The following is a 26,609-nucleotide window of genomic DNA, read 5'->3' as shown; positions in this document are numbered from 1 at the left end:
CCAATCTAAAAGTCTTAATTTTGTTCAACAGATACATTGTTGCTGTAATAAGGCCAAACTATCCTCATTTTATATACAGTAGGTATAGCGGTGGACGGTAAGAATTTCCCTTTAAATATTGTCACTGAAATTACATTTGATTATTATTTTTCATGTGCTTTAGCTAAAACAAAGCTTGTTAGCATATGCTAAATGGCCAACATTTGGCAAATCGTCCTACAATTAAATTACGGGAAGCTTTATAAACAAAACAGATCGCTAGGGTCTTTGTCGGCATTTCGCAAATTTATTAAACAATGAAAGGATTTTGTGATTCGTGTTATTAAGGAAATATATTAGGGTTTGGTTTTATGGAGTTTATCCCGAAAGCCCCAGGGAGAATTTTAAACGCATTTTCTAACGTTATATAGCGTCATTTCAGCTAGGACATCATCAAAAAATGGAGACTCTGCGAAAACACTTGATTGCAATTGAAACTAAAACTTAAAGACCCTCGAGTAACTCGACTTAGGATTTCGAGCTTAAAACTTGACTCGGCCAACTCGAATGAAATAACTTAAGCAGCGGTGTAACTCACTAAGCCAGTGGTTATCAACCGGGAAGCCGCGGCGCCCTAGTGTGCCATTTCTAATCCTCGAGGGTGCCGCGACATATTTGGCAATCTTCAATAATCTGATTTATGCTTAACTCTTACAACTTTTTGTGAAAGATTAGAGTGGAATAAATCCAAATTATAACTCCCTACGCTGTTTAGAGTTGGTCTGTGTTGTTCCAGTACCGTTTATTGTGACATTCTACTGAATTACCTAGGGAAAAACTTGTAGGGGTGCTGCAATCTAGTTATTACTTCTGCATTAAGCGAATACTTCCGCTGTCGGTAGCGGCAACGATTATCCGGCTGGCTCTTTTGTCTAATAAAACATATTTGTTTGTTTTCATTTTAGCTCAGACACGCTCGCAATTCGCGGTCAACATTAGGCGCATACAACGTATTTCCAAACTTTAAACACTAGAGGATTTGAACGTTCGACTTTAGTAAATTTGCTCGAAAGGCTTTGGCGTCAAGCAGAACGCAATGGCTCCGAGTTTGAGTCAAGCCAACTCGCGCAAGTGGTGGATAGCTGTGACGGCCGTCATCGAGAACCTCATGTTCGCTGCTGTCCTGCTCGGCTGGAGTTCACTGCTGCTAATGCTGAAAAACGAGGGCTTCTACGCGAACGTCTGCATTGTCGACCAAGGCAACGGTAAGGATCGTCGTCGATTATTGTACGGTGCTGGTTTTTATGGTTTACGTAAGGGATTCCAAACTTTAAAATGTTACCAGTTCTTGGGTCAATTGTTACCTGTCCTTATGCAAGAAAAGTGTCCTTATTTACGTTTTATCTTATATAATTTCCTTAGATCTTCCTTGCAAGATGTGGAAACCCAGAGCTCAAACTTGGTGTAACTGTGTTTTATTTTGAAAAAAAAAATTTAAATATAGTAAAATCAAAAATATGAAAACGCACTCCTAAGTATAAACTCTACCCCCACCCCTTCCTCAGGTAGCCATGGTACAATTTTAGTTGGACGGTAAAAATAGTTTGTTCTAACTTTAAGAGCTTTGTGACTAAGTTGGTCGACTTCTCAAATTTTTTACCGATTACCGAGAAAAGAAAGGACTAGTGGAGCCCGCTGTCCTTCAAATGGCCTTCTGAAAATATTTAGTTTTAAACGCTAAAGCAACTTTTACGAATTTTCACGCTGTTTTCGCGCATCCCCTGTCAACAAAACTTTGGTCGAAAAACAAAATTTGCTGACGCACAAAAGCGGAGCGATAAATGTTGAGTCACCGTGAGGAGGTTATCAGTTCGATGGATGGAGCAAATGTTTCGCAATGTTGTACTTTGTTTGTTCAATGATTGTGTGCCTCTCGTGTTCAAGGTTATGCAAATAGACTTTGGTATCGAACGACATGGTTCGTCCATACGTTCACCTGTTAGTGATTTTCACTCTTACTATAGTATTGAAACTCCATTCCTGACAGTAACACGAGTTTAGGCATGTTGCAAACCAGAGAGCTGTGATAAAAATTCTGCGTAAAAAATCGCGGTTGTAGATTGAAATCAAATAAGTAAACAAAACAATTTAGGTAGGTTTCGATAACATGTTATATTCGCTTTAGTCCTAATATGCATGTATATGATTCCAATATGGTACAACCAACGTGTAAATATTAGAACCCCCTACATAACTCAACCACAATTTTGTATGGTGTAGAAGTGTCCAACTGCGAAATAACCGACACGCAAATAATGTTAAAGAAATATTTATTTACCACTTTCAATCCATACTACTTTATAAGTCACAACTGATTTTTATTCTTAGTTAGTTCGATCTCGTATAGGTATTGGTGCCCATTTACGTAAGCTTTTCAAAACTAGTTTGATTGTCCCATTTTTTGGCCAATGTCACCAATCTAACTTGTGAAACTTTCGAAGCCATAGTGCAAGGCGGAACTAGGGCCATGGTCTAATGAAACGTCAGCTCGGCCTATTTGCTGTTCGGAACGAGGTCATTAACAAAAAAAACACACTCGACATCGAAACGGAACCGATTTTATACGACGTTTTGCGCAGGCAACAGCAGCAGCTCATCGTACGACCCTGTCAACATCAGCGTCACCACAAGCGACTACGTCACAAGCAGCGACAGCTTTCACAACGATTCGGCTTCGGACTCTCAAGTGGTAAGAGCGCGCGTGACGACTTAGCGGTGGCTTTTCGAACCTTCTGGTTTGCGGGTCAGGGTGCAATATCCACAGGTTCCACGTGGGCGTCCCAATGACAAACACGATGTCGCAATCTGGCGCCTTGTGTAAACGCGAGGTTCGCGAGAAGTGCCTTTCGCAATGTTCTGTTTACGACGGCCACTTCTTCCCGGCTTTGATGTGCTTCGAATATGGGGTAAGGCGGTTGAAAACAACTACTTTCCCGGGGAAATTTACTCGGTTGGCCATTGGAAAGCCTCACAAAAATGATTTGAAATTACATTTACACTATTAACAAGTGGACTCGGTTGAGAAGCTTAACTACAATTTATAATATAAACCACTTCCATAACCAAATAATATATAACACTTTTATGATGGAGCATAATGGTTGGAGATTGTAAAGACGTAATAAGAATATCAAAGCCCATACAGAAGTAGGTATCATTTTGGACGTTTCGAATAACTCTGAAATGAATAAAGAGAAATGAATGTTGAAAATGAATAAAGAGTTATTCGAAACGTCCAAAAATGATACCTACTTCTGTATGGGCTTTGATATTCTTATTACGACTTTTATGATGACTCGACCAATTGGCCCCGGAAAGTAAGCCCGAATACCTTTCTGTGGAAAACCGATTGCTGAATGTGTTCCTGGTAACTGCCGCTGAGGACATTTTTTTTTAATTTGTAGTGAGATGCTAAACGTCATATCGCAACGTATAGTCCTATATTGATGCAGCTATATTTACTACGACGTATTAAGCACATGATCAACTAATTAAGCAGAAGATCATCAATCGCGAAACGTTTATTTTTTCATAAAGATGGTTGTGAACTAAGTATAGGGAGGTTGCTTTAAGTATTTTTTGTCGAGTATTGCTTCATAAGCGCAAAGTAAAAATAAAAAGCTGGTATCAAATGAACTCCACAACATCGGAGAGTTCAAATAAAACCTATGCTCAACGCACTGCATACAAGGAAATAACGCAAGCACCGGGATTGGGTTATCCACTGTATCTGGGTTGCTTGCTGAGCGGTTTGGCGCGGCGTAATTCTTTGAGTGTTTTGCGCTTTGGAATCGGTCCGAGCGGTGTTTGTCAGCCTAAAGGGTTGAGGACAAGGGGCATATTTAAATGAGGGTGGACATGTGGTCATTACCCACCCCCCTTTTTTTTCTTATTTTACTTACGTAAATCAAAACATAATCGTATAATTATGTAATAGCCCTTTTGCACGAATCGTAATTATGTTTTAGCCCATTTGATTAAATCTCATAACCCTTTAAAAAAAATTAAGTTTGGGCATCTTAAATGATATAAAGACGATTTATCGCTTTGCATTTTTTGATCACACCTTTGAGATATAGATTTTCTATTGAAATTACCACCTCTACATACTAAAACACAAACAAAACCAACCAACTATATTGTATTCTTAAGATTTCTAAAGAATAATGTTGTGACGTCACATTTCGACATAATTTTGTGACGTCATGTTTGGCATAAATTTGTACCGTTGCGTTATGACGTAAGTTTGTGAATTCATCCCTGAAAAAAAATTCATGTCCCCCTCCCAAAACCAAAGTCCTAGATCTTTGCCTGGTTGCATCCTGCACCTTTGCAAATGCGCTCGTGGTTTATGGTGACACATCTTTCGGGGCACTAGATTAACTGGCACAGCTGCGACCCGCAAACGTTGCAATTTATGCCGCGCGCTCAGTTGATTGCTTTCGATTTATTTACGGGCCAGGTTGCCAGGCTTGCTGTGCAAAAGTTTCACAAATTATGAAAAACTTCTGTCGTGGTTATTGCGAATTTGCTTTGTAGGTATTATTGTGTGTTCCCAAATAAAGCATTATTGGTGAAATAGGTTTCCGATCACCAAAACTATCTCAATTTCATTATAACCTGCAAATTGGCAAATAATTCTAAATACGAACAAAGCGCAATATTGCTTTTCTTTAAAGACATATACAATCGTGCGTCTTTATTTACATATTGATTTGAATAGGATGCATACAAACTTGACTGGTCATTCACACTGCAACGATAATGGAAAATAAAAATATCTTTACTTTCCCATGTGCCATGGTGATACTCGTTCCTTGCTGTTAGAAACCAAATAATTTTCATAATTTTTTTTACCATATCCAAAAAGACAATTTTAACACAGCCTACTTGCTGTTGTAGGTTTTTAACAATTTTATTCGTAATTTCGCTAAGACCCACAAAACTATATCGCTCGAGGTGCTGATGCCTATTGAATATAGAGTGGTGTGATTAACACAAGCCACACAACAAGTGTATTGTTTGACTGATGTTTGCAAACGCCTGTTGGCCAACATTCGTGCGAAGATAATTCCGATCTAGCCTCGTGACCGTTGAACCCACGAGTTCACTAAGGGCAAAAAGCCTAACGCGACAACGAATTAGAATAATACGATGCAAACAGTTAAGCTATCTCAAAGCTGTAACACTTCCAGGCCGTAAGTCTAAATCCCAGTCAAACCGAGGCTCTTATAGGCTAACTACGTTGATTGCATTAAAACGAATCTTCTTTCCTCAGTTCAGAAGGAGTTATTTTGCGACATATCCCCAGTTGAGCTCTAAGTTCGATATTTTTGCTTTGTAGGTCAGTATCAGACAGTGACCCTATTTACCCGAGATAGGTGCGACTCAAGGCATTGCCCAATGCCCAAGGTGTCCAAAATAACAACACAAATTACCATAATCTACCCTAAAATTCACTTCTTTCCGGTGGGTGTATTTCACAATAAAATTCTATCTACACGAGAATACTTAGGTCAAGTTATTTTTTTTTGACTAAGAAAAACGTTTTTATGCGTAAAAAAATTAATTTCTATTTGTCTATTCTTTTGCTCTAGGAGAGTTAACTGCAAAGTATAATTATCATAGTTGTCCTCATTAAAGTCAATATCACTAATGTCGCGTATTAAAATGACTTTACTCCACTTAAGTGAAGGGAAATCTTAAATGAAAACATTTTTCTTGTGTAATGGGTTAATATCCTCAATTCGAGGCGTATGTGTAAATAAATTTGCTGTTTGTTTCGTTTCTCGTGTCCGCTCTGCAAAATATTGCTTGAAATAGATAAATTTATTGAGTTGTGTACAGCACTGGTAATTGCTCCATTGCACTTACTAACCCCGAACCCCTTACATGTTGCCAGACGTACATGCCGTCAGGTTACCCGACCTGCACGGACCAAAACGAGATCCTCAACCGCTACTTCTCGATCGGATCCAGTCTCCTGAGTGGCGTAACCATCATTCTAGGTGTGATCATGGACAAGTACGGGTCGCGCATGATCAGACTAACGGGGACGTGAGTAAAGCCTTTATTTTACTTTCTTTCCCTGTTTGTCAATATGAAATTACCTATTCGCATTAGTCTCTTCATTCATGTTTGACCTAGTTTAGGCCTACTTGTTTGGTGGTTTCTGGATTTTGAATGCTCTTTTTAAAAAGCAAAAGCAGTAAAGTATCGACTTTCAATAATTTTAAAAAGCATAAAGACATAGCTTGATAATAAATTGCAAAGCCAAAAAGGTCGAGTAAATCGACAGCATCTTTATTAAGACGTTTCGATACGAGCTTGTATCATCTTCAGTTAATGTGGATGCTGTCGATTAATGGAAGATGCTGTCGATTGTTTTCTACCTTTTTTTTGGCTTTGCAATTTATTACCAAGCTACATTACAGATCCGTGCATGGTGTACCCAAGTATGGTTTTGAAATTTCTGCGTATTTAAAAGGTTGGAACTCCATAACTTAGTTGGTTTCACAACTTCGTTTGGCAATAGTTGTTAGCTTTAGTTCAAATATATTTCAGTCTTCTTACTTTTGCTTTCCAAATGTATTAATTGCGTTTTTAACGTTGCAAATTGTTTTTCGTTAGATTGACGTTCATGGTCTCGTGTGTTCTGTTTACCATTGGATCGCTCGATACAGAAAGTAAGTCGAGTTATGCGTTCGCCATACTCACCAATGTAAAGCTCGGGACTTTGTAAACAGAGTGTGTTCCAATTCACAAATGTAGACCCCATTATAGCTTACCAGTAAGAATTATTAGATTGATATTCTACTACTGATATATATGAACCACAGGGTAATTTGTATCTTATATATAAAAAAAAACATAAGATGCAATTGTAAAGCGAATATTTTAACCCACTTGTATTGTCAAAGCATTCGGTCCAGCAAGGAGCTTATTATATAGCATTCAAGAAACTATAAATCTCTTTATAATATCCGATTATAACTGGGCTACATTTTTTATGGAAGGACTACATTTAAACATTTTTTTTTAAAGTAGCAATCTGTTCGATTCGTTACATATTTATAACCGCCTATTTCCACAGTTTCTAATCTATTCCTTACGCTTTTCAGACTACAGCATCCTCATGGCTCCGGCCGTGTGCCTCAACGGCATGGGAGGAGTCGTGTACATCTTCACAAGCTTCCCGATCCCCAACCTTTTCGAGAACCAAAGGTCGACCATGATCTCGCTTATGATTGGTTCCTACTCGGCGTCGGCCATCATGTATATGTTGTTTAAGGTGCGCAAAAACTTGTATACATTCTATGGTGTTGTGCGATAGGCTACTAGGGATTGTCTGCAGAGCTTTGTTGCAAAGGCAACCTTTATCTTGGTTTCAATAATTTAATAAACAAAAGTAAGATGAGAGAAGAACTTTTTATTAAACTGATGTGTTGAAACTTGCATTACAAGTATGCGTGGTAACAACTTCCAAGCCCGACATCGTTATATAACGACTAACGTTGTTTTTCTGCAAGATATCCAATTCAAGATTAATGTCCAAATAAATTCGCAGCGTTATAGTCCAACATGTATCGCAATATTGTGGCGCATATATGCTTGCAATAATAGTTAATTTTATCCTTCTGATCAATTGTTTTCACCGATTTTGTTTTTATTCGCAGGCTGCGTACGACTCCGGAGTGTCTTTCCAGGCAATTATGATCTTCCACGGGAGCGTGGCGTTTCTTACATTTATAAACTGCTACTTCAATCAACCCGGTGAACCCATTCCAGGGCCAGATGACATTAGCTATGCGTAAGTATTGCAATATATGAGATTGCAACGTTTTTCACCTTCTGTACGCCCAAACACTTACAATTTCCCAACAGTATTTGAAAATAAAAGGCCCTATAAATTATGTGAGTAAAAGCAGCTGTTTTTTCAACTTGAATAGCTTTCGGCTTTCGATTTGAGGTGTCGGTCCTGGTAATCGCCTAACCTTTTGCACGCAATGCATGTAGATCCTATCATAGTAGGCGTAGCCAGGGGTTCTGAGGGGCCATGGCCCCCCAAAAAATGTATATATATTTTACTCTTAATAATTTGTTTTGTAGCATTTATGAACAGTACCAAAAAAGTCGATCACTGGCATGCCACACCTTCAATTATCATGCATTGCAACGTCACAAACGATGTAGTTAATATTACGTTTGCTATACAATAATTAATTCAGTTTTTGCTCTTTGGGTATTTTTTGTATATTACGTTAACACTCAGTCAGTTCCTACTCGAAACGGTTTGCTAGCATATTTAGTTGTGTTCGTTACGGCAGGTAATGACAAAAGCTAAACCAAAAATGCCAACCTTTTGACCCCCCCAAAACAAAAAACAATTCGGATGACTACGCCACTGGATCATATGTGCGCCGGGGGGAATGTTTTTTTGCTTTTAGATTTAATCTTTGCGGCATGATTAATATCCCCTTTCGGAACGTATTTCGCACCCCTTGGTTACCAGTCCTGACCTGTTTTCTCTGAAATAAAAAAATCAAATCAAATTTCTAGCATCAAACTACGTTTCGGCGCAATGAACTTCGAGCACAAAGTGACAGGAAAGAAGTTTCTCCACCACTCAAACAGCGTCGGTAGAAGAATGAGCTCGGTGGACATCGCCCCGTCCGAGAAACGCGACTACCTCGAATCCGTGTGAGTATCTAAACCTGCACAGACATTAATCAAAACACAGCTCCTCAACAGGTGATTGTAATTCTCAACCAACGTTTGGGCACCCGATGCGAAAATGTAGTTTAAAAACCACTCATACATGTTTGACTGGTTCTGGGAGTAATAATTGTCTGTTGTTTCGCCACAAATGTAGGCGAGGAGCGAAGAAAAAACGTGGAATGGCTATCACGTTATAGTTTAACCTGGTGGTGATTTTTGCCTGTTGTAGTCTGCAAGTTTTTAAAGCAAAACGAGTGAAACGTTTTACCCTTAAGGTTTATCTAACGTTTTTGCCTATATGTAAGGACAGTAGGAATCACATTAAAGCAAATTGAAAGCGTTGTTAAAACAAGGAACTTAATGCTGCTATATCGACCTTTATGTGTCGGAAGACAACTACTGTCTGTGTTTGAGGCAAAGGCGCAAATACTGCATATTTTTTTAAGTTTTGAAAATAGACAACTCGTTGTTTTTAAATAATGGTGCTTTACCTGAAGCAACTGAATATTACTGTATTTTTGAAGCGTAAAAATGTAAAAAAAATCGTCTGACAAACTAGTAAATGTTGGCCTGTATGTTCCCCTTTTCTTTTAGGTCGTAGGCCATTCTTGCATAGTTCGAAATTAGTTTACGTGTTTGTCAGTTGTCCTTATCCAGGGTTTAAGCACAAAACAATTATCCAGGTGTAAGCACAATGCATCATAAAACTTCAATTTGTTAGGCACTTAAATGGACATTGACTTGGTTCCGAAGAGTACGAACGATGCGGTAAACTATAATTGGTGCCGTTAAAGATTAACGACAAAGTCAATAAAAATGTCACTGAGAGGAGTTGCTTATAGTTGTATTGGCTACTCTCTAAATGAGTGTGGCGTGATATCAAGAGTTTATTGACTTGTTTGTTATTCTTTCAAGGCCATGTAATTAGATATTTACGAAAAAACAGTCGCAAATCAATGTGGTTGGTTAGTAGTTGTGTAAAATAGCACTCGTCATCATCTTTTACAAACACTGTAATTTGAATATTCAGTCTCAGATGGTGCGTTTTTTTACTAATGGCGGAAATTTAACATCAATGCAAAAAAACACTTCCTTATTCTATAGACTTTATAATTGCTAACTTCCTTAAATGTTAAAAGCGAGGGTCATCAACCTTGGTCCTGTGGTCTGATCCGGCCCGTCAGGTCAATTAAAGCGGCCCGCTGCAAATTTCCTTAATGAAGATGATGTTGGCCCTACAGCTGAAATGTTTTCAAATTCATCCGAAATTAAATTTTAATGTAATTTAACACAACATTTTATTACTCAATACAGCTTTTTTGCATAGTTAAGTCCTGGCAGTTCTACATTCCGCGAGCCCTTTACGGAAAAAGTTTGGTGACCTGGCATTTAAAGCAATGGCCCTCAAACTGACAAATTTCTCGCCTGATTATGCAGTTTCTATTATTTAAAAATATTATAAAAATGCCTTGTCGAATCGCCGTTAGTGTCAAGTTAAAATTGACCAGTATGGAGATGACAGAAAGTACAAAAATTCTTTTTGCATTTTTAATACTTAAAAAACAATATTTTTAGATGAACCTTTGTTTAAACATAAAGTTGACATCTAAATCCAATCTCTGTTTCGGCCAGGATTAACATCAGCGGAACGCCCGGCGAGTCATCCGAGACGTTTCTCCAAGTGCTGCGCTCTCCTTGCCTTATATGGAGCTTCATCACAATGTCGCTGACGCAACTGCGACTTATAGCCTACATGGGATGGCTCGAGCAGTACCTGCAGTCGTCAGCAAAGCAGCTGGAAATGGACAGCGAGGAAACAATCGAAACCGGTATACTGAAAACATATATATATGCAATGTGTCACTCTACCAACTGAACTACTCAGGCTCAGTAAAACAACCATAGCACCAGCAGGCAAACGTAGCTTTTGGTAGAGCAACAGTCCCAGTATGACCCGGGGTCGTGAGTTCGAACCTCACCACAGGCTTGAGTTATAACTGATTTGAGTAAGTGTGGGAAACCAGTATGTTTCGTTTGCGTCTGTTTGACTTGAAAAAGCTCCCCCTAATTCACGGGTCGGCAACCCACGGCCCGCCGATTTAATTCATCCGGCCCGCCGCCTCTTTGACAAACTAGACACGAGTCCATTTCACATACTTTTTGACTATTTTAACTACGTAAGTGCGAAAAGTTTTCGCGCTCCGCGCGAATGTTTATTCTACGTCCGGTTTGTTTACGTGTTGATGCTGCTTTTTGAACTAGATCAGAGCTTCTTTACCGTTGCGCCGTTAGAAGGCTGCCAAGTACGTCGCGGAAAAACGGAAAAAAACATTTTCTTCGCTTTGCACAACACCTTACCGCCTCTGTAAATGTAACTAAACACGTTTTTAAGTGCAAAAAATATCCGATGCCCGCCTAATTCACAGTTGTTCTAACATTTTAATAACACAATTCTTAGTTATCATTTTGTGCGGCCCGCAGAGACCTTTCTGAGTTTGGTTCTGGCCCGCGACTTCAAAAAGGTTGCCGACCCCTGCCCTAATTGAAGGCATAAGTGCAAACCATAATTTTGTTGCTTAACGGCACTTGATTGATCCTTGAAATCGTAGCCTACTACTTTTCTCGGTTAACTGGCAGATAGCATTCGAAATGAGCTATTTCAAATAAATATAGACCTATTTTAACTTACTTAAAACCAAAGGTGTAAGTAAAATATTTTTCCAACCCAAACGACGAATTTTTTTTACCGGGAGGAAACCTGAGGTCATAGTTTGACTTCGTGCACATAATGCAACTGAATACTTGGTTTAAGGCAATCATTGCTGCTCACTTTCACCATTACGTGAAACTGTTCAAAGACCAATTGTGTAACCTAAGTGTGTTTTGTTTTTGCAAAGCTATGCTTTATTGGGTTAAAATCGTCTTAAGTGATATAACGAATAGTTTGTTGATTTCGGGTAATCCGCTTTTGTGAATGCCTTTATCGTTGTCTATTCTATAGTTCTAAAAAATACGATCTATTATATGTTTTACATGAGTTATGTTACGGTTCAAATACTGCACTGGAAGCATTTAACGCATGTAAGAATGGAATCACTGTGATATAAGAATAGCCATCAGTCACTGTCATGTAAGAATGACCATCAATTACTGTCGAATAGCACCTTTGCTCCATGCATTTATCGCACTGATATATGGCCGACGATATATTTCACCATTGCTTGTTCGAAAAAACTTGCCAGCACCACTACCTATGTCACCAACTTCATAGAAACTAGAAAGCATTAGAGTGGTTTGGTTGGGTTTAGGCAAACTTCGATAAAGGCCGCGCAATGACATACGCTTCTTTCTCCAGTCGACTACTACACGTTTCTATTCGGGCTCTTCCAAATCAACTGCTTCTTCATGGCGCCGATCATAGGAACGATCATGGACTGGAACCTGAAGGCGAAAAAGGAAAAATTCCAAAAGGTGCCACTGGAGAGCAACGAATCGTCGCCGGAAATCGTCAAGTACGACAGGAAAGAAAGCATCGTTAACGGATTCGGCAACGGGTAAATTAAAACTGTGTGCCTCAAATTGTAACTGAGCCGCGAACTTTCTTGTATTGTTTGAAAATACTATTTGTATTATAAAAGACATGTTAAGTGGCCAGCGATACATTTTGCAAGTCCGTTAAAGTTTTCTATAGTAAGATTTAGGGATGTTCCATACTTGACATTGTTGTCCGATACCCGATATTCTAGATAAAAAAATATCGCAACTTATTCGTAGACCACACTTGTAATGGTGACTTAAAATATTTCGCATTTACTTTTTTCATATTCCTACTTTTGTTTTTTGGACAACGTATTACCGATCCCACTTCCAATTGACGTCATTAATTTGGTTATGTAAAAATTAGTGAAAGTTAATTTTCTTGGTTGGTAAACTAAATTTTGCTCTAGCGATAGGAAACGGAGTTGGTTTTGATTGTTGATATACAGTTTTTTTAACAAAAATATTTCCAAATGAGTTACAATCACAAACCATCCATGTAAAAATGTCAAAAATAGGTATCGGACACGTACCAACCACCCTACTATCGAACGAGAACCGATAAAAGAAGATGGCATTGAGCATCCGGAACTTTCGAAAACAGCTAGTTACAACAGTAACCACGCACGTACAGCGTAATGACACGACAGCGAAACACATTGTCGAACGCACAACCGCTTATTTCCCCTTTCAAAAAACATGGACCGCCAAACCAGCTGAGTGACCGCAAACTGGCGCCTAGATTTATAGTCAAATCGGGGCTTACGTGTAGTTAGGTTTCCAATCATAATGTGTAATTTGGATGGCCTGCTGCTCACCGTAAAATATTTTTCTCTTAACTGGTGTTTTGTTAGGGGTCCAAAATACCCCCTATATGAGTGCCCTTTGTCACTATGGGGTTTTTGCGTAAGTTACGGTTTTTAAATCAGTCTGTGAAAATGCGTGGTTCCGATTTTTTTGACTTGTGTTACTTAAAAATGTGAAATATTGTTAATGGCTAGAGAAAAAAACTAATGTCACTTTAACTTCTTACTCGTTCCATTTGGTTGCTCTATTGGAAATTAATGCCCAAATGATACGTCTCTTTAATGTTAAATAGGGATGTTCATTACTTGAAATTTGTTCCTAAAACGTTACTATTTTGAATAATGTACAGCGGTTCGACTAGAAAGCAAAACAACACTGTAACCATACTTACAGAGCAAAACTGGCTTCATTAAAACTTTATAAGGTATTTTTCCAGTTTTTTAGGTCAAACTTTGCTTCAAAGTTTAGAAGTTCAGTTATCTCCAGTTGTATGCCTGTTGCTATTTGATTTGTTTTGTAAACATTACTCTGTTGGATAGCAAATCTTGGCTGAAATAATTTATAAATTTGGTATCGGATTGGCAACAATATTACCATACTATCACTTGGCATCGGGTGTCCGATCCGATATTATCGTACATCCGTTATATCAACTGATTTAACGTTATAGTAAACTAAATTCATATTTGAAGACACGGTCCGAACACAAACGGCGACGTCACAATCGCTCCTCTTCCGGTGACGTTAAGCGCGGAGGAGAAGCAGTTTAGGAGGAAAAGGCAGCAGGTGATAAACCTCTTCCGCGCCTTCATGACCACAAACCTCCTGCTCACAGTTTTCGGGATTATCGTTCAATTCGAGAAGATCCTACCACTCCAGGTGAGAATTTTACAATTTGGAGAAGCGAAAACCCAATGGATTTTGTTCTCAAAATTTGGTATGAGAAAGTCAGAGGTTGATTTTTCTCTTTGTTACTGTTTTAACGATATTTGGCAAAATAGGACCAGGCCACTAAACTTGCGGATCGCGGTTCGTATATGAAACTTTCAAGTGGTAAATGTGGACCTTAACAAATGTCCAGTATACTGAAAATCTACTTAGGCGGTACGATTAGATGACATTTAAGAGAATTATATACGTTTGTATCTGCACCTTGCCGAAAAATATAGTTGAGTAGTCATGACGTGAGTAGTGTTTCTTAAACATGAGTAGTTTTCGTTTTCGCGACGACCCAAAATACTAAATCGTAAGTTTAACAGTGAAGCTTTGGCTCCCCAATTATGAACTACTACAGTCGACGACTCAACAAATCCATCCGCGAAAAAGCTTTGGGTCACCAACCAAGGTTGAAGAACGCTGACCTGGGGTTTCGGGCCTTAATTTTTTGTTTTATTTGGTTCAAGTGTAGTGATTCAGACATATATCTTGTTTTCAATTAAGGTGGTCGCTTTCCTTACACACACTGTCATTCGAACTTTTCTACATTCATCTGTCGGTGGCCTTTACGCGTGCATGTAAGTACAAATGTTCGTTTATTCGAAGCATTTTACAATGATTTGCCAGAAGATTAGTCAAGCCTAAATCTAAGACAGGTTTTATTTTTTACCTGGATTTTCTTACTTTTGTTTTCAACGCGAATTAAAAATACATTATTGTTTGATTTTTGGTTTACAAGAATTAAACGTACAGTAGAAAAGCATTTCGTATTATGTACCCGAATTGTATTTTATACACAGAATAACCCTCCAAAATCATTTGGGTTGTTGTCAATTCCCTATAAAACTTTTCTTTTTTTGTTGAGTTATTTATTACTGTTTATTTTTAGGTACCACTTTTCTCATTTTGGCAAGCTGACTGGTTTGGCATCTTTTCTCTCCGCAATGTTCATCCTCGTACAAGATCCACTTTTTGTCGTCATCAACAATTCGCTTGGGGGCGATCCTTTCTGGGTAACTTTAACCACCTTTCTAAATCAGTATAACTTTTTTCAAAAAAAGTATTATAAACAATGGTGACATAATCACGAAGCATTCTTACTAAAATTGAGTGTGTTAACTGGCACTGAGTTTGGTTCATTATGTAACGCTAACGGCAGTCAAAAGCATGCCAAATAACCGGTCTGTAATCAACAAATAAAGAATATGTGAAAACAAATAAAGAATACCCGCTTCGATTAAACTTAAAAAGTAAACAACTTTGACGCATTACTATTTATATCACCCCAAAAATAGCGTTCTTTAATGCGTACACATACAAAAGCCAAAATTATGTCTATTTGTAATGCTAACTTACTTTGACCAATGTGCTAAACCCATTTCGATCAACCTTAAGAAGTGAACAAATCGACTTTAATTTGTATCACTCCTAAAATGGCGTTCGTTAATGTAGGTAGTTATTATAGGCTTAGGCTTCTTATAGGCTACTTTGATCAATGTATTCAAAATTCATACATACAAAAGCAAAAATATGTCTAACGAATATCCTTGTTTCATGGTATGCACATACTAGGGGATTAGAATTGAACGGTCATCCATCCATGTTAAAACTCCAAAACAACTCGCATTAACGGTAGAATTATGTTAACTACCACTAGATCAACTTCGCGCTTCTAATGTGCACCGTCTTCGGCTTCGGTCTTCCCATCTACCTCCTGAGATACGCAAAGAACATGAAGTTCGAGAAGCGAGAAGACAACAACAAAGAGCGCCAGATGTTCGCCATTAGCGAGGAGGAAGAACAAGATGACGAAAAAGAAGTGGAAGACGGTTTTAACCTGGGACCCCGCGTAGAGGACCCCACGATCCATGTCAGTACGATGGCTTTGGCTCTTTGAATGGCCCAAGATTTCGAAGATATTTTCGTACATTATTTCATCTTCAGTTTTTATGCGTTTCTCGGTGGTTGTTGATTTTGATGGGAGTCTGAAGAAACTTCTAGAACAGGGGTTCTTAAGCTGTGGCTCATGGACCCCTTGGGTTACGTGAACTAGTTTTAGGGGGTCCATGAAGGCCTACTGGAACTATTAGTGGATAGTTAAAAAGTAATTACATTTTTAAAGAAAAAATAATTTGATCAAAAATAAAACATTCGTGCACTGAATGTACTTAGACTCCATTTCACTTTCACATTTTTGGACGGGAAACAGCAGATTAAACAGCAGAAAATTTCTTGTCTACACTGGTGCATGCGAAGCAAAATTGTTTTTATGGGGTCCGCGGTAAAAAAAGTTTAAGAACCCCTGTTCTAGAATGAACTTACTCGTCGAAACACGGGGCTAGATGAAGGTTGGTTACATTTACTCAAATGCAGTTCAGAAACGGATGCGGAAAACGAAACTAGTTTCCCGTTCATGATTAATCGTGCACTTTGAACTGCAAAATCTTAGTTGATTTCCTATATGGTGTCTATTTTCTGTAACGTTCTTTTTGTGTAACGTACGGGCACATGACTGGACCAATGTGGCCATACCGTGCCAATAATCGATGTTGTTTCAGTTGCATATTTGTTATAAAATAACAAAGTTTCCTTTTTGTGTGTATCCTAGATTGGGCAGTGCTAAAAAAAACAAGTCTTTTTTACAGTATTAGAAGTGTCAAATTTTATTATTTTATTTATTTACAAACTAGGTTATGCAGAGAGCAAATTTCCTGGAGCAAATTTTAATTTCTTATAAATAGGCCTGCGTTTGTAAAAAAATCGTGCTTTAAAATCCGTCTGTTTCAATCACAATAATGCTTCATTTACAAATTTCGCTAGACGGCGCTACTGCTCCATCTTATAAAATGCTTGCCGAATCATCTTGATTTATGAGCTTATCATTTTAGATCAACACTTCACCTCATTAGACATTTGGTTTTTAGGTTGCGATTCCGGGAAAGTCAAAAACAATCTTTAAAGATATTAATATTCATCTTCCCAATACAACTATTTTAAAGTTTGGGATTTATACAACTGTCAACTTGACATGAGGTTTCATGAAGGTCGGAAATGTTTAATGTTCGACTGGTTTCGGACTTCAACTTTGTTATTCTACCGATATTTCAGTTGGATTTAAAGTTTTAGCCATATGCTTCGCTATACTTAAATTTTTCTGCGTCTTTTTTAATTTTATATGGTCGTTTAAGTGGTCCCAAAAGAAACATAGTGTTTACATGCCTGGTCACTTAATGAAAATATCAAGCATCAGCACGGAACAGTAATTGTACTTTCAATTCTCCTGTGCTTTATCGGGAACGAGCGGGGGAAATCAATAGAGCAATTTAATCAATTTGCTAATCGTCCGACGGCATTTTATGAAGGACTTGCGGTGGAGTGGGGCAATGTGTTAAAGGTTGCAAGCCATTGTGGAACGTGCATACGACAAATAGTATGTGTGTGGATGATGAACTATGTTTATTGGACCTGTAACAAAAGTGAAAGATTAGGTTAAATCGATTTTGTATTCTGTTGTGTAGCAATTGTAAAACGGTAATAGCTAAAAAAGTGAGGTTATTTTAAATTTAGAGATATTTTTACAACAGTCAAGAAATCTTTCGCCGACAAAAACATTAAAAAAGGAAAATCCTATTATCAGCGCTTCAAGCCAAATACAGTCATTATTTGAAACGAAAAATTTGCATCTAGAATTACGGTACGGAATAAAATGCAGTAAAGCATTTGTATGCTTTGCAACGTGTAATCCAAATTTCCCAATACTCCACAGCAGCATGCCTATGCGATTTTCACGAAGTGAAATTAGGGTGCTGCATTTGGGATTTGCAGTGATCGTGGTTGCCTTCGTATCGTTTCTTCTATTAGCTAACAATCTGCTGCTTCCTGCCATTAAGAGTCAAAGACTAAAAGAATCCGTGAGTAGAAAAAAGTTGTATTTCGGTATAAAAGAGTAAGGATGTTTTAAGCAAGGATAATTCAATAAGTCCTTCTTATGTTTGCCCGAATTTTCCTATTCTTTATTAAAAACAAAAATTATTTTTTTGCAATAACAACGCAAAGACATAAGTCTGGCTAGGAAAACCGTTTCAGAATTCGCACCAGCTAATAAAAACTTCTCTATATTCCTAGAACTTATATTTCTTGTACAGCTTAATTACAGTTATCAATATACTATTGTCCTACATTAAATGAAACCTTTTTATTTAAAGCAAAGGTATGGATTTGGTTTACACAAGTTGCATTACGTAACCATGTAAAACGCTCCTGCGTTTGTAACTGATTTTGATAAGACCTATTCGTATATAGTTATCTACCGCATTTGACGTGTTCAAACAACGGTCGATCGAGTTTAAATCCTTAATTGCCCCAATTCCGCGCCAAGCGTGCAACGATTTGTTTCACGCAGAAACATGTGGGTGTCAAAGACGCCGTTCTAGTACAAACTTAATCCCTGTGGCGTTTGCGTCATACCCTTACAGCAAGGCGTCGTAAGCCGAGCAAGCGTCGGCTCGGGTTACAGGGCGTTTAAACGTCGCGGAAAACCCGGCTCGACAACATAAACGCCTTTTTGTTTCACCTGTTGTTTTCATACGAGTGCCCTGTTATTTTGCTTTCGAAGATCTCTAGTTACTGCGACACTGTTGGTCGGCAAAGGTCGCGCAAGGGATTTGCAAAAGGTTGAAACAAAACGATTTCGCAATGCAACAGAACATTGCACAATATGAATAACAATATACCAAACTGACTAGATTCGAATCAAAACAAACGGGGTAACGATTTTAAATTAGCCAAATTTTCTAACATATTGGTGAAAGATCGCGCATTGCAAGAACAACCGGAAAGCACAACACATATCTAAACACAATCCCACAGCCTTTGAATACAACTGTCCGAGTAACACTATAACGCAAGTATTAAAATTTATCGTTGAAGTTCTGTTTGCATTTTATTGAGAAACGATATGGAATTGGAGTCAGCAGCTATAGAAATGCTGCGGTATGCATCTTGACATTAACAAAGGCCCTACCGGAAAAAATCGTCAAACAGCAAACAACTTGCAGCGTTCTTTTCAAAAACACGCGCAATCGTGATGGCGAGCGTAAATTCGCGTACATATAGACAAACACCACATTGTCCGCCCAATAGACACAAAAACTATTCTTCGCACTTTACAGACGTGCCTGGTTCTCAGCCGTGCAACGATCCCGAGCCAGGGCCCATGCTTTCCGCAAAATGACTGCGCCAATTCACGCGACTGCGCAGCTCCAGACCAGTTCAGCTACCCGTGCGTTCAGGTGACCGTACAGTTCGAGGAGATCATGCACGTGGTCGGGTGTAAGTATAAATTGCGGACCCTCTGAAAATACTGTACGAACCCAGTTTGTCAACCGCAGGTATAAATCGATGCGACACTGGCACAGCGCCTTGCAGCGACTCAGTTAATGTAATTATTCGACTTGGTTTTAGGGGCAACATGTCTTCACTTGACTCTTTCGGGTCGCTTTCACTTTAACGAGTAATTTGACTTAAATTTAGAAGCTATACGGGTCGGTTGAAGATTTATTTTTGGCCCCTTTGTGTTAAAGTGAAGTTAGCTTAGCTGGCTGAGTAAGCCTATTCATTGCATTTTCTTCGACAATTTAGCCCCGGCTTTGGCAATTCTGTTTTTCTAGAAAGAATGTTTTTGTTTAACTGACGATAATACAAGTGCGTACAGAAACGTCTTCATCATCATGCTAAAATTATTAAAGACGTAATTTAAATAGAACCCTCAAAATGGTAAAAGTAAATATAATAATCAGTTGCGATACATTTTTCGCGCAAATCAACCAGAACAAAAAAACAAACTGATCTGAATATTACTTTACTTTTGTACGTAATTGTATACTCGAATGCGACAACACATGCCCTGAGAACACTGTGCGAACCAGACCCCCTGTCACGCCCATATTACAGGTCACTGACAGTAAGTGGGTTTGAGAGGATTTCACGGCAGGTTACACACGTGGGTCATGCCTTGCGGTGAAAGTGCATCACGTTTTAGTCATGCCGGGTACAAGTTGTTTTTGTTTGGTCGCCTAAGTTGTGTGTGTGCCTATTGTTGTAGTTGTTTTGGCTGTAAAATTAGTCATTACATTGCGGGTGGCAATGATCCCGCTGTTTACCGGCCTAAGCTATTCGTACACAACGCAAAGATCTAAAGCTGGTTAAGTGAGCGAATCTAGTTCAAGCTGTGACCACAGTGCGAGTCACCAGTTTTCCCCATTTTCAACTATGTAAACATCACGTAGCCAATCTTCCAGTGTGTTCAATCCTATTTACGAAACTTAATGCGTATTTACTCTGAAGTGGCGGGTATTTTTAGACTTTCCGCTAAGTGGCGCTAAAGAGATCGTTTAAAACTGGCTGCGTAAACCAAGCGGTACAAATTGGTTTTAGCACATCGAAAAAAAAGTTTCACAGTTTAGTAACTTCATTAAAATTACAATTAATTGCTTCAATGCAAGGGTTTTTAAACTGGGGTCCATTGACCCCTTCGGCGTCCGTGAACGAATTTTAGGGGGTCTATGAAGGCCAAATTAAAATATAAGTTATCACATTTTCAAAAAAAATAGTTTAGTTAAAACTAAAACGTTTTAGCACTGAATGTATTTAGACTCCATTTTACTTATCATCAGCATATTTCTGAAAGTCTTTTTGTAATGTGACGTAAATATATAAAAAAAATTAGCATATTTCTGAGGTCTATTTGATTGTGACGTCACTTATGACATCAAGTTAAAAATGTCTTGCCCACTGTGGTCCACGCAAAGTAATAAAAATGCGGTAAAAAAAGTTTAAGAACCTCTGCCTTAATGGAAAAGACCTAAAACGACTGTAAATAACCTTATACATTATTATCAATTTCCAGATACGGGAGATTACAACAAAACATTCAGAAGTGCGGTGATAAAAGATGGCGAGCCTTTCGTGAAATTATACCACCGGGCGTTTCTTCATATGACGGAGCTGGACGGGTGGTATGGAGACCAAGTAAATACACCATCAGAATAATACACAAACTCATTTACACTCCTGTGTTATTTGCATGTAATAACATCTTATAGTGTTTGGTTTTGTTTAGTCTACTTTACCGTATGACCTTCTAGTAAGTTCTTCCATACAATAAAGTAACGACTAAGATTGAAACGCCTTAGCCCGGAAAGTTATCAATTTTACATATAAGTATGAAATAAAACAAACGCTCGTTTTAGAATTTGCATAAAAAGGATGAGGTCATTTTGTGTTAACTCACAACAGGCTATGACTGTCATACCTTGTTTTATCAACATTGCGTTGGACACATTTTGTCACTATCCCTCTTCAGATGATATGACGCTTTGCGACAAAAAATGTTTCGAAACCAAAAAAAACAGACTGAATATTTTAAACCAATCAGCTAATATTATAATTATCAATGCCGTACATAAATTTTTCTCCTAAAGGGGCGATTTACAACGTTAAGACTTGTAGTTGTATCAAACTGTTTCCAGTGCTCCTACCACCCCAAGTGCAATCAAAACATCGACGTCATGAAAATGGAGGTAGACCGGTTTGTCAGCAGGACCGGACTGCTGGGCACCTCCTTCAAGTGCTTCTACGACCCGCAAAACAAAGCGACGGCTTTGGTGAGACGGCATTTCACCAAATGGAGCATGTTTCACAGGTGAACTTTCCAGCCCGGTGTCAGTTGTTTCTTTATTTTGTTGTAATTTATTGAACTCTAATATACGGTGGAATGGGGGTGACAATATTCTAAATTGCGTTTATTGTGACTATATGAGCTGAAAAAGCAATGATTGTGGGCATAGTTGGTCAACTCGAAAATTTAATTTGTCAACAGTGCAACTTGTTTTTGTTATTAAATAGGAAAAATGCGGCTGTCGATCAAGATTGCCACCATTTCACATTTTTGAACACTTTAAACTAACAAGGAACATCAACCTCTTAGAATAGTTTAAATGTTCATTAAACATTTAAAAACAAATTGTTGCTGCAGTTGTGTGGCTTTCTATCACATAATGATAGTTCAAAGTAATGTTTTAATTCTTTTTGAAAACTCTTCCATGCGGCAGCGATGCTAAACGTTTAAAAACCACTGGCCCAAACGTTTCGCCATACAGTGCTATGCGCGTGTGCCAAACGGCAAGCTGACAGCTATATAAACTTGGTGGATGTAAAGGTATGCAACCTCTGCCGCAAACACACAGCGACAGCAACAAACAAAAGCGGAGGAGGGGGACAGAATTAGAACTTGCTCATCGCTTTTCCAAAGCCTTTTGGCAATTCTCAACACGGCTTGCGGCTAATTGACCTTATTGTGTCGTACAACAGAAAAAGATTTTTTTCGAAGACTTTAATAGCTGGTAAACAAGCGTGTTGGAAAAAATGCGCGGAATAACGAAATGGTTCGTCATCAAAACACTAGGAATAAACCGACAATATGCAATTAACGTAAAATGCTTAAAAGAAAACAATTTCTGTAGCATTATGTACTTGGCAATGTATTGTTCAAATTTTTGACTGGCACACTTTATTCGCCACAAATATGAAGAGGTTATGCAAGAGTTTTTTTATTTAACTAAAAAAAAAGACAGAAAGGGCGCAACTTCGCCCCATCCTTCCAGCACCGCTGATGTTATCCACACACAATTTAAAAACTGATCCACTTTGTACTTTCGACAGCACGTTCTGGCCTGGCGTACTGCTCTTTCTTGGTCTTCTTATTATCGCTATTCTTCACGCTGGACTGCTCAGAGGTACACTCGGCATGCCGGGTAAGAGACGTTTTTTATTTTACTAGTGTTGGAAAACAAATCTTTTTTAAATGACCGAAGTCACAGTCAAGTCTTGTCAAGTCATTTTGCATAATTAACAACTCAAGTCAAATAACAACTTAAGCTTTAAGATAACAAACTTGCAAGCTTAACGCATGCGACATTTCCCACATGGGTGCTTGCAAATGTAGTCGAACCGACTAGAATCCACTAATTGGTGTAAAATTGCCTGCGTTGGCGATAAAAATCTTCAATTGTTTGATTTACAGTCTTCATTGCTCAGTGAACTGTTAGGTGTAAAATAACCGAAATAGGATTATGGTAAAAGTTAGGTTTCCACAATGGTTTAAAACCTAATTCGGCAAAACGAATGCAACCAAGTTGGTCGAAGTCACGTTTTCGTTGCCGCATCGCTTTACGAGTTCGGTTACATACGCGTGACACTCCTCGAATAGACTGAAAACAATATCTGCGTAGTCGATGAGGTTCTATGACGTCACCGTAGGGTATTTTTAACAGCGCTACGCAGGCTTCGGTGTCAGATGACCTGTTGAAATGTGCGACGGACGTTTTCGGGAATGTGGATTTGCAAGATTACAGACAAATTATTGATGAGGCGACGCACGCTCCTAAGGAGCAAGAAAAGTAACGTGACGTTAAAGAAATGTCGCGGTTATACAGGGTGATCCGAAAGTAATTCTAAAATCCCTATTCTAAAATGAGATAACTATAATTTATTTTTAAAATGTAATTTCTTCCATTAATGAATATGAGAATAAAATAAATTGCATGGAATTTTATCTAAAATTCCATCATTCGCCACCAGCCTCTTAAGTCTACCTTGAACCGCATCAACTGATTTCACAAGAAACTCTCCTGAGGTGGAACTCATAATCAGCTAGTTTTTTATAGTTTCTTTTGCTCAAAGTAGCGCGTGATAGGTTTTGTTATACAACGCGTCGCCAGACCGTGATGAAAAGGTTAAATTTAGTTTTAGAATAATGCGGAACAGAGGGAGAAATAGGAATCGCGTAATGTGCCGGCGAATGGGGCAACTTTATTTACGTCGCACAACGTCGGTTGTTTCACGCGTGCGTAAACTTTGCGTGCGCTTTGCGTTTGACGTAAAATACCGATCGACGCAAATATAGCGTAAACGTAAAATCAAACGCAGCTGGCTGTTGGCGCCAGCCTTGGGGAAACCCCAAACACCCACACACATATGAACACACCTAAAATAGAAAAACAAAACAATTTTTGCTTAACACGGCCTTCCATATAGGCGCATTACTTTTTAAAAACAACACTGGTTACTTGTTTTAAAAATCTTATTTTTTTCCTTGAGGTAACACAAACGGTTTAGCAAGTCAAGTCATTTGTGAAATAACTTAAGTTTAAGTCGAGTCATTTGTCAAATACCTTAAGTTTAAGTCAAGCCATTTGTGAAATAACCTAAGTTTAAATCAAGTCATTTGTGAAATAACTTAAGTTTAAGTCAAGTAATTTGTTAAATAACTTAAGTTTAAGTCAAGTCATTTGTCAAATACCTTAAGTTAAGTCAAGTCATTTGTGAAATAACCTAAGTTTAAATCAAGTCATTTGTGAAATAACTTAAGTTTAAGTCAAGTAATTTGTTAAATAACTTAAGTTTAAGTCAAGTCATTTGTCAAATACCTTAAGTTTAAGTCAAGCCATTTGTGAAATAACCTAAGTTTAAATAAAGTCATTTGTGAAATAACTTAAGTTTAAGTCAAGTAATTTGTTAAATAACTTAAGTTTAAGTCAAGTCATTTGTCAAATACCTTAAGTTTAAGTCAAGCCATTTGTGAAATAACCTAAGTTTAAATCAAGTCATTTGTCAAATACCTTAAGTTTAAGTCAAGTAATTTGTTAAATAACTTAAGTTTAAGTCAAGTCATTTGTCAAATACCTTAAGTTAAGTCAAGTCATTTGTGAAATAACCTTAAGTTTAAGTCAAGTCATTTGTGAAATAACTTAAGTTTAAATCAAATCATTTGTGAAATAACTTAAGTTTAAGTCAATTTATTTCTAAAATCAATTAAAAAAAATAAAACGATAAACTATTAAAAATGGTAAACTCTTTCGATTACGCTATTTGAATGTATTTTCTGGAGAACTGGTGATTTCGTTTTTCAAAGACATGGAGAGCTTGTATCTTAATCTATATTTTCCAAATGCTTAAAAAACAAAAAACAAATTTTTTTTTACACTAGAGCAATATCGAATGAGCCGAATGAGTTAGTCCAGTGAAATCGTGTTCTAAAAATGTTAAATTATAACCAATTAACTATCAGTTTCAAAAGTCAGTGTAATCTAACTTCTAACAAATGAAAGGAAAGGCGCCTTAAACTACTTCGATAATTCATTTGATTCTAGGCTATTATGCGTCAAAAGACCCAAACTCTAAACCATTACATCTTAACCTTTTTCTAGGTCGCTGCGCATTTTCATCAACTATTCCCATCTTGCGGCCTACTTTTGTTGATAATTTTTTTCGTGGCCACAATATAAATATCATAAATAATGAATGCAGTTCAAAACTACACCGAAACCGATAAATTCATTAACCAAAACAGTGCGTGTGGTATGCAGGAACTGGAAAAAAGTTGATCATTGCCAAATTACACCAAATAAACCAAATTATTGATTCGAACAAGTTATGTTTGGTCCAACCAAAATTGAAATATGCAAAAAATTAATCGGTCTAGTTACGAAGTGCTGAAACACACATAAACCAGGATAACAATTTAGATCAACTTACTACAAAAAGGTATTTTTACATTTTTTCAAGTAAAGTTAAGGTTTAAATCACTCAAGTCAAAGTTAAGTATTTCGTCCAAAGGAGAAGTAACTTGATTGCAAATGATTCGAGGCAACACTTACATAGCGAGAACCAATTCTCGCAAGTCTAAACCAAAAGAAATTGTAAGAAGCTAAAGGTGGGCGTAACCCCATTAACAAAGCCCCACCTCCAGCAGCCAAAAGCCGGCTCAGCAAACCTGTTTCTGTAAACACAGGCAAAACCAAACAAGGTTATTTCGATCATCTGGTCAAAGTCCTGCTCGCTGTTGATGTTGGCAAGCTTATTTAATGCTAAAAAGTACTTGCAGGAATTCAACATTGCTTACACAGAGAGACAGGAGTGCCGGCTGCAGAAATCCGATTACAGTAACAAATAACAAAAAGGCGCTTTTGTGTCAAGTTTTGGTGGCGGCAGTTTAAGTTGCGTCCGTATTTGTTTCAGGCAAAACGGGAAATTGGAGCAAAGGAGTGAAGAAAAAGGCGAGAGCGGAGAGCGAGAGGAAGCAAACCATAAAGAAAACAGGAACAAAGATCGGAGGTTTAAGCGGAAAGGTCCATGTCTGAACTCTGGTCAGCTCGCGTTCATCAATAAACAACTGATGTGTCCGTCCATCGATCAGTCTCCAATGGGCTGCTTCAAAGTCGGAGAATCTAACTGCGAACTCGTTTCTTTCATTGTTTTATTCATGCGTCGTTGACACAACAAACTAAGCCACAATATATACTCAATGTAACTCAACAAAGACGAAATGTTGTTTTGCATATTTGTGTTTACGCTTATTGAAATATTTAGCACGTAAAGCGTGTGTTAAGGCTTTAGTGGCCGCGAATCCTTCTTTGATCAAACTGTTTATGTTAAAAGTAATCAGCTTATGCTGGAGGTCAAAAGTTAAAAAGCGAAGGATTCCTATTTTAAACTATTTTCTATTAACATTT

At 38.0% G+C, this 26,609-nt stretch overlaps 2 protein-coding genes across 2 annotated transcripts; both read left to right on the top strand.

Annotated features, from left to right (window-relative positions):
- Positions 1-948: 948 nt before the first annotated feature.
- On the top strand, positions 949-16,669 carry LOC146166828 (large neutral amino acids transporter small subunit 4-like). The gene is made up of 13 exons (XM_083388980.1): positions 949-1,244; positions 2,619-2,728; positions 5,942-6,096; positions 6,670-6,725; positions 7,161-7,330; positions 7,716-7,849; positions 8,599-8,739; positions 10,390-10,586; positions 12,113-12,311; positions 13,794-13,980; positions 14,542-14,615; positions 14,927-15,050; positions 15,695-16,669. Exons 1-13 carry the CDS (start codon positions 1,076-1,078, stop codon positions 15,932-15,934), a joined length of 1,956 nt encoding a protein of 651 aa, XP_083245106.1. The 5' UTR covers positions 949-1,075; the 3' UTR covers positions 15,935-16,669.
- Positions 16,670-17,807: 1,138 nt separating this feature from the next.
- On the top strand, positions 17,808-26,237 carry LOC146166827 (calcium-activated potassium channel subunit beta-1-like). Its single transcript, XM_083385087.1, has 6 exons — positions 17,808-17,948; positions 19,209-19,368; positions 20,945-21,066; positions 21,567-21,739; positions 22,759-22,850; positions 26,116-26,237. The coding sequence occupies exons 1-6, from the start codon at positions 17,808-17,810 to the stop codon at positions 26,235-26,237; spliced, it is 810 nt and encodes a 269-aa protein (XP_083241213.1).
- Positions 26,238-26,609: the final 372 nt, after the last annotated feature.

The sequence above is a fragment of the Ascidiella aspersa genome, chromosome 1 (genome assembly GCF_963924565.1).
Source record: "Ascidiella aspersa chromosome 1, kaAscAspe10.2, whole genome shotgun sequence".
In the NCBI taxonomy this organism is placed as follows: Eukaryota; Metazoa; Chordata; class Ascidiacea; order Phlebobranchia; family Ascidiidae; genus Ascidiella; species Ascidiella aspersa.
The sequence above is the reverse complement of the archived record's forward strand: the minus strand, read 5'-3'. Positions and strand labels throughout refer to the sequence as shown.

What these genes read in the sequence shown, in the direction of transcription:
- LOC146166828 (XM_083388980.1), top strand. Translation starts at nt 1,076, where the DNA reads ATGGCTCCGAGTTTGAGTCAAGCCAACTCGCGCAAGTGGTGGATAGCT. An exon ending in TGGATCGCTCGATACAGAAA is followed by an intron (nt 6,726 to 7,160) that starts GTAAGTCGAGTT and finishes TACGCTTTTCAG; the next exon opens with ACTACAGCATCCTCATGGCT. An exon ending in GTTAACGGATTCGGCAACGG is followed by an intron (nt 12,312 to 13,793) that starts GTAAATTAAAAC and finishes TCATATTTGAAG; the next exon opens with ACACGGTCCGAACACAAACG.
- LOC146166827 (XM_083385087.1), top strand. Translation starts at nt 17,808, where the DNA reads ATGCCTATGCGATTTTCACGAAGTGAAATTAGGGTGCTGCATTTGGGA. An exon ending in ACGGGTGGTATGGAGACCAA is followed by an intron (nt 21,067 to 21,566) that starts GTAAATACACCA and finishes AACTGTTTCCAG; the next exon opens with TGCTCCTACCACCCCAAGTG. An exon ending in AGGTACACTCGGCATGCCGG is followed by an intron (nt 22,851 to 26,115) that starts GTAAGAGACGTT and finishes TATTTGTTTCAG; the next exon opens with GCAAAACGGGAAATTGGAGC.